Genomic DNA, 16,073 nt, shown 5'->3' with positions numbered 1-16,073 from the left:
CTGCACACAGTAAGCGCTCAATAAATACGATTGAATGAACGAATGTCCTTTCTGCAGAAAGAAGCAGATGCCATTGACGACACCCTGAGCGGCAAACACAAGGTCAGAGAGCTGTCCGTGATCGACGGCCGGAGAGCCCAGAACTGCAATATTCTTCTGTCCAGGTAAAGATGAGGATGACAGCGGGTACCGGGGGTGTGGCCATGCCTGGAATTTCGGGGCGGAGTGAGAGGCGCCCAGTGGTTCCATCTCATCCCTGGATCTGCTCCTGAAACTCTGGAAAACACATCTCCTTTGCGGTAAAGTGGTGCTGCCCGGGTGTTTCTTGCCAACACCAGTGCCCGAGGCGATAGCACCGGGGTTCCAGCTCCAGAAACACAAGCAGGGACGAGTGGGGCGGCGGCTGAGTTTCGTGTGTGTGGGCGGCCTCTGACCCACCGCCCGTGATGGTGCTGCAGGAGGCCGAGTTGAGCGGGTTACGAGAGGCTTGGCGTCCTCGGAAAGGTCACTGGACCGCTGCTGCCGCTGTTCTTGCCGGCTTCGCGCGCCTCCTGCCTTCTCCTGTCTTTACATTCTCTTTGTCGGCAGGGCTTTTGGAAAACGGAGGCTGAATCGTCGCTTTCAGATTCAGCCCTCTGTAGTGGTTCACTCGTGTGGCCACCAGCAAAGGGGGAATTGGAATCATGTGTTGGTCCGGTCTCCCTGAGGTTGGGGGAGTTGGCTGCAAGACCCTCCTGGGTCTCTCCCCTGGCAAAGGGGAGGTTTGGTGCAGCTAGGAGGAAACCTGTCTAGGAAACACAGAGAGGTTTTATAGTTGCCAATCAATCAGTCGTATTTATTGAGCGCTTACTGTGTGCAGAGCACTGTACTAAGCGCTTGGGAAGTCCAAGTTGGCAACATATAGAGACAGTCCCTACCCAACAGTGGGCTCACAGTCTAGAAGGGGGAGACGGAGAACAAAACCAAACATATTAACAAAATAAAATAAATAGAATAGATATGTACAAGTAAAATAAATAGAGTAATAAATATGTACAAACATATATACATATATACAGGTGCTGTGGGGAAGGGAAGGAGGTAAGACAGAGGGGGACGAGGGGGAGAGGAAGGAGGGGGCAAATAGAATAAATATGTACAAATAAAATAAATAAACAGAGTAATAAATCCGTACAAACACCTATCGATCTATCCAGGTGCTGCCAAGTGACACCTTAGGCTAATTTTGTTTCCTGCCCTGGTTTGCAAGTGGATCCGAAGCTGCATTCCACTGAGCATTTCTGGGGGTTTACTAAGCACTCACTATGTTCTGAGAGATGGGACTCTTCCAAGTGCTTATTTCAGTGCTTAGCAAATGAATGCCTTCAGTGACAGGAGAGTGTGATCAGCAGCACTGGTGACTCCCGAGCACGAGAGGGAATCTGGCTGTTGGATGCCACGGTCACCAGGCAAACAAGGTCCTATGGTTGATCCTGCCATTTCCTCCCCAGTTGGACGGTCGGCCCAAAAGCAGTTGCTCCGTTCATTGCCCTCGCTCCCGCCAAAAAAGGAGAACTTTTTTCGGAGTCCTAAGTAACCTCAAGGAGTTTTTGATAGGGAACAAATGGGAAGACATTTTGGTAGCATGCTGCCGCTCACTTCTCCAGATTCTACCTCTCTGCAATCAATCAATCGTATTTATTGAGCGCTTACTGTGTGCAAAGCACTGTACTAAGCACTTGGGAAGTACAAGTTGGCAACATATAGAGACAGTCCCTACCCAACAGTGGGCTCACAGTCTAAAAGGGGGAGACAGAGAACAAAACTAAACATACTAACAAAATAAAATAAATAGAATAGATATGTACAAGTAAAATAAATAAATAGAGTAATAAATATGTACGAACATATATACATATATACAGGTGTTGTGGGGAAGGGAAGGAGGTAAGATGGGGGGGATGGAGAGGGGGACGAGGGGGAGAGGAAGGAAGGGGCTCAGTCTGGAGGCCTGGGGCTCAGTCCTGGAGGAGGTGAGCTCTCAGTAGGGCCTTGAAGGGAGGAAGAGAGCGAGCTTGGCGGAGGGGCAGAGGGAGGGCATTCCAGGCCCGGGGGATGACGTGGGCCGGGGATCGATGGCGGGACAGGCGAGAACAAGGTACGGTGAGGAGATTAGCGGCAGAGGAGTGGAGGGTGCGGGCTGGGCTGGAGAAGGAGAGAAGGGAGGTGAGGTAGGAGGGGGCGAGGTAATGGACAGCCTTGAAGCCCAGGGTGAGGAGTTTCTGCAGAGAGAGCAGACCCCAGGCGGTGCTCTGTCCTGGGTGATTCGGGCAGACGGGTCTGGCAGACGGTTCTTGGTCCTGGGCGGTTGTGGTGGACTGCTCTGGTAGGCCGTGCTCGGTCAGTTGGCCATTCCCATGTGGTTTACTTTCCTCTCCTGTGGGCCTGGCCTCTGCTCGCCAACCCAGTGGCTGGTGGAGGGTGGTACGGGAGGAATGGGGGCAGAGGTGCAGGAAGGGATGAGGGGCGGGGGAGTGGAAAAGAGCACGGGCTTTGGAGTCAGAAGTCATGGGTTCAAATCCCGGCTCTGCCACTTGTCAGCTGTGTGACTTTGGGCAAGTCACTTCACTTCTCTGTGCCGCAGTTACCTCATCTGTAAAACGGGGATTAAGACTGTCAGCCCCCCCGTGGGACAACCTGATCACCTTGTAACCTCCCCACCACTTAGAACAGTGCTTTGCACATCGTAAGCGCTTAATAAATGCCATTATTATTATTATTAGATGGGGAAGAAGTCAGTTTTCGCAAAGAGCTGTTCATTGTTCAGGCTTGACCTGAGATGCCTTAATAGAAACTGAACTTGCCATCCAAGGACCAGATCTCTTGTTTGGTCCACGTTTGGTTCTCTGAAACCCTCACACTGTGTGTGTGTGTGTGTGTGTGTGTGTGTGTCTCTGAGCAAACAGAAGAAGTTTTGTAGCCCATGTGGGGAACTAATGAAATGTAAATACAATACCAGAGGAAACGTTCTCCCTCCTTGATTTTTTCTCTTCTTCTTGCCTTTTAAATGCAAACAGAATTACTTTCTGTAGCCACAGAATTACACATTTCTCAGCCAACACAATCCAGTAAGGGCACAGTCCACTTGGTCTTCTAAGGCTAGGCTCTTTACTTTTCTAGATGCTTCCTCATGCAGTGGGTTCTTTAACGAGTAGGTTAGACCTGGCCCCCAAATGACCCAGTTTCCTGGTGGTCCCTGCCTCCCTCCAGAGTGCAATTGCATTTCTCCAAGTCACATTTTTTCCCCGGGCAGGATTCTGTGCTGTTATCATCAGTCACATTGTTTACGGTTGGGATTTGCCTCAAGGCCTTTAGTGCTCGGGTTGGGATTTGCCTCAAGGCCTTTAGTGCTCACAGCATCTCTGCGGTGCCGGGCTGGGACAAGTGGGAAAGCCAGGGGAGCAATAGTCCTTGAGTCTGTTTTGATCAAAGTGCATTTTTTTCTCCCCCGGTAATGTTTCACTCATGCTGACTTGGCCAAATGGCAGTACTTTGGTTTTGGGAGGTGGAAGTCAGGGGAGGAGGGGTTTCAGCATTGCCGTGGTGCTCAGGCTGACAAGGCCACGTTTTCTGGGCAATCAAGTCAAGGAAGAAGGGCAAGGTGGGGGAGGTGCTTCCCTTAGTGCTCTGCTGGTCTGTTACCAGCTGCCTTTGGGTAATATCCTTTAGGGGTTGGCAGGGAGGGATAAGGCTTTCGTCCATTTCCTATGGGTGACTTGGCATTCTGCCCAGGCATGGAGTGCAAAAGGCTGCAGCGAAAGCAGTCGACCATCCCGGATTTGTGCCTGGCCGAGGGGAGGGCCCGACTTCCAGCCGGCTGTGGGGAGGGCCTGGGATGAACAACCTGGAGCAGAGACATGTATCTGTGGAAGAAACCCCCTCTCCACCTTGCAGGCCGCTTAGAACTTAGTATGCTCCATTAGTTCTGCTTAAGCGTGTGTTCCCATTCTGTGGCCGAGACAGGATACGCAGTGGAAGAAGTCAGGAGCGATCCTCCTGCAGCATGAGTCCATTCTGGCACAATATGACTCACGCACAGGCCTTGGCCTCCAACTAGCTCAACTGGACCATGCTGGATTTTGTGTCTATGGGGGGATTTTGCAACTTTTCAATATTCCATGTGGTAAAATAGCAGAGAGCGGCAAGGCTATTAAGCATTCTGCTGGCAGTAGACAAAGCAGTTATATAGGAGTGTATATCGAATGGGGAGAGGGAGCCCGGAAAGGTTATGATGGAGCTCAGGGGTAATGGAGTTCCGGGAAGGGGGTCGGTGATGGGAAGGAGTTTTGAGGGGAAGAGGGTCAGACAGGGGAAGCAGTAGAGCCGGCAGAAGGTTGACTGCATTCATCCTCCGGATAGGTTTCAGATCGGTTTCCTCATCGGCCCCGTCCTCTCTTTCCAGGCTGAAACTCTCCAACGAGGAAATCAAGCGCGCCATCTTAACGATGGATGAGCAGGAAGACCTTCCGAAAGACATGCTGGAGCAGGTGAGCAGCAGGATGGAGTTTCAACCCAGCCAGGGAAGGGAAAAGGAGGAAGTTAGAAAACCTACTCTGGCGATCCGGGTATTATGGTGGGGGTCCCGGTGCCGGGAGGACTTGTGGACGGAAAGGAGGCAGGATCCACTCTGGGTGGTCGAGTCCGTGGGGTTGGATCTTCCCAGCAGAACCACCTCAGCCGTTCTGGACCCAGAGGTGGAAAGCCATCGCCCGGACTCTGGCGGGTACTGGCTTTTGCTGTGTCCGAATAACAGCTGTAAAAAATTGTGACACTTATTAATCACGTACCAAGCACCGAGTTCTGGACTAAACGATGGGGCGGATGCGAGATCGTCAGGTCGGACACAGTCCCTGTCCCATATGGGGCTCACGGTCTGAGAGAGTAGGAGAACAGGATCTGATCCTCGTTTGAAAGAGTAGGAAATGGAGGCCCAGAGTGTTGATGTGACTTGCCTGAGGTATCCCAGCGGGCCTGGGGTAGAGCTGGGATCAGAACCTGGGGCTCCCGGCTCCCAGCCCCGGGCTCTCACCCTAGACCCCGCTGCCTCCCAGGTTCTGGCTTGTTGGGAAACATCATCGGGAATGTTCGTGTTTCCGGCAGCTCCTGAAATTCGTCCCGGAAAAGAGCGACATCGACCTGCTGGAGGAGCACAAGCACGAGCTTGACCGGATGGCCAGGGCGGACCGCTTCCTGTTCGAGATGAGCCGGTACGGACCGGGGGACGGGGGACGGACGCTTCCTGTTCGAGGTGGGCTGGGACGCGGGGGGCGGGAGGGGCCCACTTCCCGTGCGAGATCAGGAGGGCGAGGGACAGGGCTGAACAGTTCCTGTTTGAGATGGGTCGGTTCAGATCGGGGGAAAGGGAGTCTTGAGAGGGCCACCAGTGCTACGTGCCCTCTTGTACGATCCTTTCTCTTGCCCTTTAACTCCTCACCCCGCCTCCCATTTGGTGGGTGGCTAGGAGGAAAATGCTCCTCTGACTTCTACCAGCTTTCTGGACTTGGACATTTCGGGATCGTAATGCTCATTTTTGCCATATCAATTGAGCACTTACTATGTGCCAGCACTGTACTGATCATTCCCAGTCCCACCCAGGACTCACAGAGTCTCTACGGGAAGTAGAGCAGAGATCTGAGCCCCATTTAATAGAGGAGGCAACGGAGGCCCAGAGAGGCTAGGTGACTTGCCCAAGGTCACACAGCAGGCCAGGAATGGTGCTGGTAGTAGAACTAACCCAGGTCTCGTGGCTCCCCAGCCTTGGAGAAGTCAGAAGTTTTGGTTGCTTTAAGCCCACGCCACACGTTAGGGCTAGAGCGGTTTTTATCCCCATTTCCTCCGACCTTGGCCCAGAACCCTCGCCAGTGGCCGTGACACGATCCGACCTGCCATTCTCCCTCTTGGGGCCTATTGGGGCCTCCTCCTTCTCCCTTCACCACCCCACCCCCCGCCCCAGCTTGCAACCTAGCCACCCTGCGGCACCCCCTGAGGTTTCCCCCACCTGAGCCCTGTCCACTCACTGGGAGAGTGAAGCGATGGTGTGATGACATTTTAGACATGAAAGGGGTGGGAAAGTAAGCGGGGATGCAGTCAATCAAGCACTGGTGTTTATTGAATGCTCACACATTGTGCTTTTGCTCTGCAGAATCAATCACTATCAGCAGAGGCTGCAGTCACTGTACTTCAAAAAGAAGTTTGCGGAGCGCGTGGCCGAAGTGAAACCTAAAGTGGAAGGTAAGGACCTGAAATTTGCTGGGCATTTCGTTGTCCCTGGTCGCTTTCACATTCCTTGTCTCATCATCATCATCATCAATCGTATTTATTGAGCGCTTACTATGTGCAGAGCACTGTACTGAGCGCTTGGGAAGTCTCAGTTTGGTGCTGAGGCAGCCCTGGGGGTGCCAATCACTAGCGTGGACTGAGAGCCTGCTGTGTGCAGAGCAACACAACTTGTTGCCAACTTGTACTTCCCAAGTGCTTAGTACAGTGATCTACACACAGTAAGTGCTCAATAAATACGATTGATTGATTGCAGAGCACTGTACTGAGCCCTTGGGAGAAGACAGTATAGAGTTAGCAAGCACAAACCTTGCCCTAAAAGAGCTTACGGTCTGCTCTCTGCGGACCACTGTGCTAAGCGCGTAGGAGAGGACGACAGAGTTAACAGGCACGATCACTGCCCTTGAGGAGCTTACAGTCTGCTGCGCGCTGAGCACTGTACTAAGCATGTAGGAGAGGAAAGTGGAGTCGAAAGACCCGATCCCTACGCGAAGAGCTTGTAGTTGAGTAGAGGAGGCAGACTCTGAAATCTGTTTCAGATGGGAGGGAAGGAGCGGAGTAAAAAGCAGTGGAAATAGGTGGTCCGACAAGGTTACCCAGCTGCTAAGGTGGCCCGAGAGAGCCCAAGTGGCTGGTGGTGAATGTGAGGTGGGGAGATTGGAGAGGCAAGAATTATTATCCCCATTTTAAAGATGAGGAAGCTGAGACCCAGAGAAGTGAAGTGAGTGGCCTCCCCTGGGCCTCTCCACCTCCCTCCTCCCCTGTCTGGGGGGACGGTGCTCGGCCTGCCTGCCCCACATGCCGTTCTGCCCATCCACAAACTCCCTATGCCCGCCTTGTGCCCTCTGCAGCGATCCGCACTGGCTCCGCCGAGGTGTTCCAGAGCCGTGCCCTGCGGCAACTGCTGGAGGTGGTGCTGGCCATTGGCAACTACATGAACAAGGGCCAGAGGGGCAACGCGTTCGGCTTCAAAATCTCCAGCCTGAACAAGATCGCCGACACCAAGTCCAGTATCGACAGGTGAGCCCTGGGCCTCTCTCCGGCCTCCCGTGGAGGCGGCCAACTGATGGCCAGGCCGCATTAGCGAGGACCCCAGCTGCCCCCTGCCCCTGCCCCTGCGGGCTGACTTTCTCCATGAAAGCGGAGGTGGCGGGAGGGGGTGGTTGGCTCTGGGAACGAAAGGAGCCATTTCTGCGTCGGTCAAACCGTGCAGCTGGTCACGACCGAAAGGACGGGAGGCCAGTTAGTGGGTCACTTGCTCTGATCTAGTTCCGTACTGATTTTGCCCCTTGTTGGGGTGGCCAGAACCAGTGGGAACACGCCAGACAGGGGCAAGCGTAAGAGTGGCATGGCACAGAGAGGGGGACCAGAGGGAGCCCAGGGCCAGAGCAACAGAAGTAGCCAGGAAAGACCAAACAGATGTACAGTTGAATAGGCAAATGGGCTTAGGTGCTGGGATGCAGTTGGACTTGGAGGGGGGACTTTGAGTGGGAGGAATCAATCTGGGAAGGCCCCCTGGGGGCCACGGGCTTTCAGGGGGATGGGGCTGCATCCCTGAGACTGGTCAGGGCTCTGCCTTGAAGCCACCAGGAGCTGCATGGGTGGAGCAGGGCCAACTAGCAGGCAGCGGCTCCCTGTGTGCCACCCCCCATAGAAGTGGGGAGGAACCGAGTGGCACCATTCCCACTTTGATCCAGGGTCTCACATGGTCTCCACCACACGATCCCAGTCTCAGGAGGCAGGAAGCTGCCAAACGTGGAGACCCCGGCAGACAGAATTGGACCGTGGTGATGAGTAGACAACTGGGTTTCCGGCAGGGGACCAAAATGTACTTTCAAGGCAATTGATTCCGTGCCCTCTCTGTCCCCAGGAACATCACCCTCTTGCACTATCTCATCACCATCGTGGAAAAGAAGTACCCCAGAGTCCTCGATCTCAATGAGGAACTGCGGGACATCGCTCAGGCTGCCAAAGTCAAGTGAGTTCTGAAGCGAGGCGGTGGGCGGGACCTCCCAGGACCAATTTCTCCTCTGTCACAGCTCTCGGTCGGCACTGACCTGTCATCCCCGGGCGAGGGTTTACAAGTTCAGGCAGCCCCAAGCGATAGAAATTTCCCCCTTTAAAACCATTTTACCAGGAGTTTGGAGTGTCTTTGCAATATGGTTGACAAAATTATTATTTATTTATATTGATATCTGTCTTCCCCTCTAAACTGTAAGCTCCTCGTGGGCAGAGAACGTTTCTCTGCTATTTTGTATTCTTCCAGCACTTAGTAGAGCTCTCTGGACACAGTAATTGCTCAATAAATACCATTGTTTGATGGATTAACGAAAGTTTCTATGATCAGTTGTGAGGGGAGGAGAAGAAGAGTGAAGTGGTAGGAAGGAACCAGTTTTTGTTGTTGTTTTTATAGTATTTGTTAATAGCTTACTACGTGCCAAGGCACTGTACTACGTTCTGGAGTCGATTCACGCTAATCAGGTTGGACACAGTCCCACGTCCCACATGGGGCTCCCAGCCGTAATCCCCATTTTGCAGATGAGGTAACCAAGGCCCAGAGAAGGGAAGTGACTTGTCCAAGGTTACACAGCAGACAAGTGACAGAGCCGGGCTTAGAATCCAGATCCTTCTGACTCCTGGGCCTGTGCTCTATTCACGAGGTTGATTGTGGCTGGGAAAACTGATCCAGATGAGAGAGAGTTCGTTTAGCCACGAACTTAAATTGGAATTGTGCGAGAAGTACAAGTGCTAATTTGGTAAAATTGAGATAAAAAAATGTTTTTAAGGAAATTAAACAGGCAGTAGTGCTCAGTATCCATTGAGTACCTATGGTTACATGACACTGAACTGAACGCTTGGGAAAGTACTATAGAGTCAGTAGACAGGATTCCCGCCCTGAAGGAGCATACAGTCTAGTTAATCAGCCAAATTTATTCCTGGGCACTTACTGTGGGGTTAGTAGGCAGGATCCCTGCCCTCAAGGAGATTACTTTCTAGCTAATCAACCAGTAATATTTACTGGATGCCAACTGAGCGCAGAGCACCATACTATAAACTCTTAGTGTCCAACCCTCTTAAAGTGAATAGATATTATGGAATTATCACGGTTTTTCATTGGAGATTTGAAAACAAGCGGTTGCCGGCGGCTCGGAGGGAAGCCTGACCATTGGGTTTAAGTTCGGGGTTTCAGACCAGGGCAGTCGGGGGGACAGAATCTCTCACTAACATGGTGCTTTTTCCCCCCTAGCATGACCGAGTTGGACAAGGAGATGAACACCTTGAGAAGCGGCTTGAAGGCAGTGGAAGCTGTGAGTATCCTTCCCACTGCTGGCCCTCTCCACCGGTCTGGGTTTCGGCCCGTGGCCGTCATTGTTGGCTTAACTCAGGCCTCAGTGCACTCAGTCAGTCAGTGGCATTTATTACGTGCAGAGCACTGGGTACCAAGCACTTGTACCGAGCGTTTGGGTGCAAAGATACTATGCCGAGCCCTCTGAAGACCGACCTGAGAGCTGGGCTGGAGGGAGGGACAGACGGACAGGTGGACAAACAACCTAGACCCTCACCTCTGGGTATTTCCGTGTTTTCATTCATTCAGTCGTATTTATTTAGTGCTTACTGTATATGGAGTACTGTGCTAAGCGCATGGGAGAGTACAATATAACAATAAACAGACACATTCCCTGCCCTCAATGAGTGGAGGTTCTGGGCGGCTGCCAGCTCCCGAGAACTGGTTAGAAGTGGTAGAAAGGGATGCCAAGGCCAGATACCCAGTCCTTCTGGCTGCCGGCTGCTTCATGGGCAACCCCCGCCCTGCACCCAATCTGGGAACAAAATTGACTGAGTGTCTGCTGCCATTCATTCAATAGTATTTATTGAGTACTTACTGTGTGCAAGCACCGTACTAAGCACCTGGGAGAGTGCAGTGTTACGGTAAACAGACATATCCCCTGCCCACAACGAGCTTTCCGACTGCTTGGGAGAGTACGGTGTCTGTCTCCCCCTTCTAGACTGTGAGCCCGTTGTTGGGTAGGGACCGTCTCTATATGTTGCCAACTTGTACTTCCCAAGCACTTAGTACAGTGCTCTGCACACAGTAAGCGCTCAATAAATACGATTGAATGAATGATTGAGCAGACACATCTGCTCACCCTGTCCTCTGCGGACTTCCCGTCTAGGCACGACCTCCTGGGGGTCAGAGGCCGTATGTCCTGGAGCCCTGGAGTTCAGAACCAAGCCCCATCCCGGCTAGTGTTCCCCACCCACTGATGCCAATTCCCGGTGCCCCTCTTCCGGGGCCGTGGGGAGGACCTGTGTTTGGGGAGACCTCTGGGGAGGGGCTTGTGGAGGGCTCTCAGGACCTGGAGTGTTCGTTTTAGGAAAGAGAAGGGTTGATTGAAGGTTCACTTGTCATGGCTCACTGTACTAGGTCGTCAGAAAGAACGGAATAACAAAGTAACCCGGTCCCTGCCCCACAGGAGCTTCCAGATGAAAGTGAGGAGACAGACACAAAAATATGTACAGTCTGAGGGGCCGAATTGACTGATTGAACAGACATCCGTGCATGAGTGCTGTAGGGGTTTGGACTGGAGGGGGCTCAAGGGGTGGTGGGGCTCAGAGGGCTCGATGTGGTGGAAGGGGAGAGATCTTGAGGGGGTGAGGAGAGAGAGGGATGGAGTTCCAGGAGGGCGCTTTAGGGAAGTGGTCGCCATGCCGTTTGCTGATGAGCTCCGTTTTCCCCCCGGCTAGGAGCTGGAGTACCAGAAATCCCTGCTGGCCCAACCCGGAGATAAGTTTGTGTCCGTGGTCAGTCAGTTCATCACGGTGGCCAGCTTCAGCTTCTCTGACATCGAGGACCTGCTCGCCGAGGCTAAAGAACTGGTAAATTCTGCTGCCTGGCCCTGCTGCCAGGGGCGGGCCCAGAACTCTCCGAAGGCTCCCTCTCTGCACACCCCCTGCCCCGTCCCTCCTCATCTCCCTTTTCACTCCCCCAGAGAATTGCTGGTTGGAGGTTTGGCGGGTGGAAGGCAATAGCTGCAGCTCCCGCTGCTGTGGCGTTCACCCTCCCAGCCTTCCACCCGTCCTCACCAGTGGGTTCCCTGAGCAGCCCAGCGTTCTCTCAGCTTCCCTGTTGGCTGGGTCCTTCAAGGCTGGGCCCTTTGAGGTGTTCCCTGGAGGTGCTGGTCACTGGGCACGAGCCTCGGAGATGCTGGTCCTGGGGTGCTGGGCCCGGGCCCTGGGCATGGGCCCTGGAAGTGCTGGTCTCTGGGCACAAACCCTGAATGTTCTGGCTCTGGGATGCTGGAGACGTTGGCCTGGAGTATTGAGCATGGGCCCTGGACTTGTTATGTGGGGTGTTGGGCCCGGGCCCTGGAGACATTTTTCCATCTGTGATGGTTCAGCCCCACAGCGTTTCTCTCCCGGGTTTTCCTGTTGCTTGGTTCCCACCCAGGCACCCCCCACCGCACTCCAACCCCAAAATTCACCCGGGCAGCACATGGAGCCTCGCGTGAAGTGGCACTTCTAGGACACGGACCTTTCGGGGGGTGGTCAGGGTCGGCCAGTAAATGCACCCAGTTTGGCTTCTGAATCAAAGATTGTGCCTCCTTGGAGTACAATCAATCGATCAATCACTAGGATTGATGGCTGCAGAGCACCATATTAAGCGCTTGGGAGAGGGAACTTCAGGCTGAAGTCCATTCCAGGTGGGAGGGAGGAGGGAAAGGAGCACATTCTCACACGGGTTTGTACTTCAGTCCTGGGATTCGTTGAGCTCCCTGATTCATCAAAGCACTTCCCCATCCGCGGCCCGTCTGTTTCAGCCAGCCCTGGGAGGCAGGGGGAGGCCTGGGTTATCATCCCCGCCTTACAGATAGGGCATTGGCCTCCCAGAGGGTTCACCCAGCAGGCCAGTTACAGAGCAGGGACCATTCGTTCAGTCGTGTTTATTAAGCCCTTAGTGTGGGCAGAGCACTGAACTGAGCATTTTGGAGAGAACAGTAGAACTAGACTAGAACCTGGAGCTCCCGGCATCAATCAATCAATCAATCAATCAATCGTATTTATTGAGCGCTTACTATGTGCAGAGCACTGTACTAAGCGCTTGGGAAGTACAAATTGGCAACACATAGAGACAGTCCCTACCCAACAGTGGGCTCACAGTCTAAAAGGGGGAGACAGAGAACAAAACCAAACATACCAACCAAATAAAATAAATAGGATAGAAATGTACAAGTAAAATAAATAAATAAATAGAGTAATAAATATGGACAACCATATGTACATATATACAGGTGCTGTGGGGAAGGGAAGGAGGTAAGATGGGGGGATGGAGAGGGGGACGAGGGGGAGAGGAGGGAAGGGGCTCAGTCTGGGAAGGCCTCCTGGAGGAGGTGAGCACTCAGCAGGGCCTGGAAGGGAGGAAGAGAGCTAGCTTGGCGGAGGGGCAGCGGGAGGGCATCGTGACCTAGTGGATGGAGCACAGGCTTGGGAGTCAGAAAGGACATGGGTTCTAATCCTGGCTTTGCCACTTGTCAGCTGGGTGACCTCGGGCAAGCCACGTCGCTTCTCTGGGCCTCAGTTCCCTTGTCGGTAAAGTGGGGGTTCACGCTGCTAACCATCCTGTGAGACCTGGACTGTGTCCAGCCTAATTATCTTCTATCACCCCAGCGCTTAGAACAGTGCTTGACACATAGTAAGCACTTAACGAATACCGTCGTCATCATCATCCCAGCTCCGCTTGTCCCACCGGACGAGGCGCCTTGCTCCAAGCGTAGGGCGGGGTTGCCCTGGACCGGTCTGGGGAGTCGGTCGACCGGGCAGGGATCGTCTCGGGCTGTTGGTCAGCGTGGTGAGTCGGTGACCCCGTGCTCTCTACAGTTCAGGAAGGCCGTGATGCACTTCGGGGAGGACGCGAGCAAGATGCAGCCGGACGAGTTCTTCGGCATCTTCGACCAGTTCCTGCAGGCGGTGGCCGAGGCCCGGCAGGAGAACGAGAACATGAGGAAGAGGAAGGAGGAGGAGGAGCGTCGGGCCCGCATGGAGGCGCAGGTCAGAGGGGAGCCTGCCACGCTCTACCCCATCGGGAGCAGGGGAGTGGAGGGAGGGGGTGGTCCTGATGCCAGGCAGTGGACCTAAGGGGTGGGTCCGGGGGCGAATCCTGTGTTTTTCCAGGGATTCTGAGCCCGGGTTGGCACCCCCGCCCCCCACATATTGAGCTCCCTTACCCGAGGATTCGCGTTCCTCACACTGGACCTCAAGGCTCATGGCCCTCCCTGCCCATCCTTCACTCCCCACCCCTCCCCAGCGCTCAGACATCAAGCAGGCTCTCTCCTCTGGAGGGGCCCAAACCGCGGCCGAGATCCGGAACAAACGAGAAGCTGTGTGGCCTAGTGGAGGGAGCGTGAGGTCTGGAAGCTGGAAGACCCGGGTTCAAATCCTAGATCCCCCACTTACCTGGCGTGCGACCTCAGACAACTCGCTTAATTTTTCCGCATCACGGTTTCCTCACCTGTCAAATTCATTCATTCATTCAATCGAATTTATTAAGCGCTTACCATGTGCAGAGCACTGTATTCTTGGGAGAGTACTATGCAACAGTAAACAATGACATTCCCTGCCCATAACAAGCTCACAGTCTAGACCGGGGGAAGATAGACATCAATACAAATAAATAAAATGAGAGATAAATATAGAAGTGCCGTGGGGCTGGGTAAGTGGGGAAGAATAAAGGGAGCAAGTCTTCAGGAGTGGGAGAAGAGGAAAAGTGGGGCGGGAGATGTGCCTTCAAATGAGGATTGTCACTGTTTATTTTTATCTCTCGGACCGTAAGCCCCATGAGGGACAGGGACCGTGCCGGATCCGATTGTACCGTACTTGTGCCGGTGCTCAGCACCGTTCTCGGCACAGAGGAGTTCCTTAATAAAGACCGCAACGATTCTTTCATCATTTCTAGCTGAAAGAGCAGCGGGAACGAGAGCGCAAAGCCCGAAAGGCCAAGGAGAACGGAGACGAAGGAGGGGAGTTTGACGACCTCGTCTCGGCCCTGCGCTCGGGAGAAGTCTTCGACAAGGACCTTTTGAAACTGAAACGCAACCGCAAGAGGGTCACCAGCCCGATGACGGACGGCGGCCGGGAGAGGCCAGTCACCAAGCTTAATTTCTAACGTCCTTCGACCCCCTCCCCGGGTGGTTTGCTTAGAAAGTCCGCTCAGCAGTCTTTCCGAGTGGCTAGACCTGTCTATCAACTGCCTTGTACCCCACACTGTGGCGGCCTCCCCACCCTCGGTGGGGCTGCCCCCGGGCATTGCGAGGGCGTGCGTGCGTGTGTCTTGTGTGTTGTGTGTGTATAGGCAAGTTGTACATAGAAGTCTAATTGTTCCGAGACCCTGAAGACAGGTGCGTGAGTGCGAACATGTGAACGTGCGTGTCTATAGAAGTACCTTGTATGTGCCCCAGGAACACATGTACACGTTAACCTGGAGCGTGGCTTTGTGTGTGTGTGTGTGTGCGTATGTGTGTGTGTATGTGTGTGTTCTTTCCCCGAAGGGCAGCGTTTGCAAGCACAACACTGTCTATCGAGGAGGGATAGATGTCAGGGACCCATTCCCTGGTAGTTCACAAACAACAGCAGCAGCTGCATTGAGAAGCATGTTCTAGGGCCCGGATACTCGGTTATCCATGGACATTGTGTACCTCCGGGTCACTGGAATTGGAAGTGGACATTTGACGTAGTTCTCGGTGGGGTGGGCCCGGGGCGTGGGTGTGGGATTACAGACTGGGAGGGCCTGGTGGGAACACCGGGCAAATAATCTGAACTGAGAGAAAGTTAAGTGGAAGCATCTCTCCCTCTCTCTCTCTTCTTTCTCTCTCTCTCTAACTCTTTGTCCCCTGCCTCTTCTCTCTCTCTCCATGAATTTCCATTCAGAACTTGAACTTCTGTGCCCTTGTGTCCATTCCACTGTGCTCTCTCCAATTCCTACGAATCGTTGCGGGGAACAGTTTTATTTCTCTCCTGGCAGCGAAGATCGAGTGGCTTCTGGCTCGAGCGATACACGGAGATCTCGATACTTTCCTTTCAAGCCCTGCCCGAGAGCCGGCGGGAGGGACGGACATCGTGAACTTTGCTATTTCCCGTTTTCTCGTCCGAGGGCCGAGCGGTGCCCTCGGCCAGCGTGGGGCGGAACAAGGGGTCCCAGACCCACACAAGAAATTCTCGACGAGGAGAGCGATGGTGCCAAGACGTATTTATCCCTGGTTGGGGTGGGCGGATGGGTGGGGCGGGCGGGCGGGCAGGGAGGGGGATCTGCTCTTTATCTGTTGTCTTGAGAATTGTGTGTCAAGTAAGGCTACTTGTAAATTTCAGTCCAAAAAGTCAAGCTCTCAGGGAGAAATTAATAACCAAGAGAATTGGAAAACGAAAAAAGCAAATGCTTACCGATGACGTAGCAACACGTGCTATCCTTAAATTATATCGTGTGTGGGGGGGGGGACCGTTACTTTTTTTGCTTTATTTATTTGTGATGGGGGGGTTTTTTTTGTTATTATTTTGTAGCTCTTTCTGCCCTCAATACTGTTGTGGTGGGTTTCCTGTGGAGAAGGTAGTTTGTCCTGTTGCACTAGATTTTCCTGGTTACTGAACTAGCCGTATAAAGGAGATGGTCGGGGTGAGATGGCATTTCCATATATGTACTGTAGAGCCAATGTGCTGTTTTAAAAAAAAAGCAAAAAAAAAAGCAAAAAAAAAAAAAAACTAAGAAAAAA

General features: G+C 53.3%; 1 protein-coding gene across 3 annotated transcripts in view; it reads left to right on the top strand.

Moving 5' to 3' along the window:
* The window catches only part of DAAM1 (dishevelled associated activator of morphogenesis 1), an 87,836-nt gene extending 72,263 nt beyond the window's left edge, over positions 1-15,573 (top strand). For all 3 annotated transcript variants that reach the window (XM_038756271.1, XM_038756269.1, XM_038756270.1), the window contains 10 exons: positions 58-164; positions 4,442-4,526; positions 5,140-5,246; positions 6,182-6,270; positions 7,167-7,335; positions 8,186-8,293; positions 9,563-9,623; positions 11,062-11,193; positions 13,192-13,362; positions 14,267-15,573. In XM_038756271.1, the coding sequence (XP_038612199.1) occupies positions 58-164; positions 4,442-4,526; positions 5,140-5,246; positions 6,182-6,270; positions 7,167-7,335; positions 8,186-8,293; positions 9,563-9,623; positions 11,062-11,193; positions 13,192-13,362; positions 14,267-14,476 (1,239 nt within the window). In that variant the 3' untranslated portion in view covers positions 14,477-15,573. The remainder of the gene's footprint in view (positions 1-57; positions 165-4,441; positions 4,527-5,139; positions 5,247-6,181; positions 6,271-7,166; positions 7,336-8,185; positions 8,294-9,562; positions 9,624-11,061; positions 11,194-13,191; positions 13,363-14,266) is intronic.
* The last annotated feature ends 500 nt before the right edge of the window (positions 15,574-16,073 follow it).

The sequence above is a fragment of the Tachyglossus aculeatus genome, chromosome 14 (genome assembly GCF_015852505.1).
Source record: "Tachyglossus aculeatus isolate mTacAcu1 chromosome 14, mTacAcu1.pri, whole genome shotgun sequence".
In the NCBI taxonomy this organism is placed as follows: Eukaryota; Metazoa; Chordata; class Mammalia; order Monotremata; family Tachyglossidae; genus Tachyglossus; species Tachyglossus aculeatus.
Note: the sequence above shows the minus strand (reverse complement) of the source record. Positions and strands in the feature narration are given on the sequence as shown.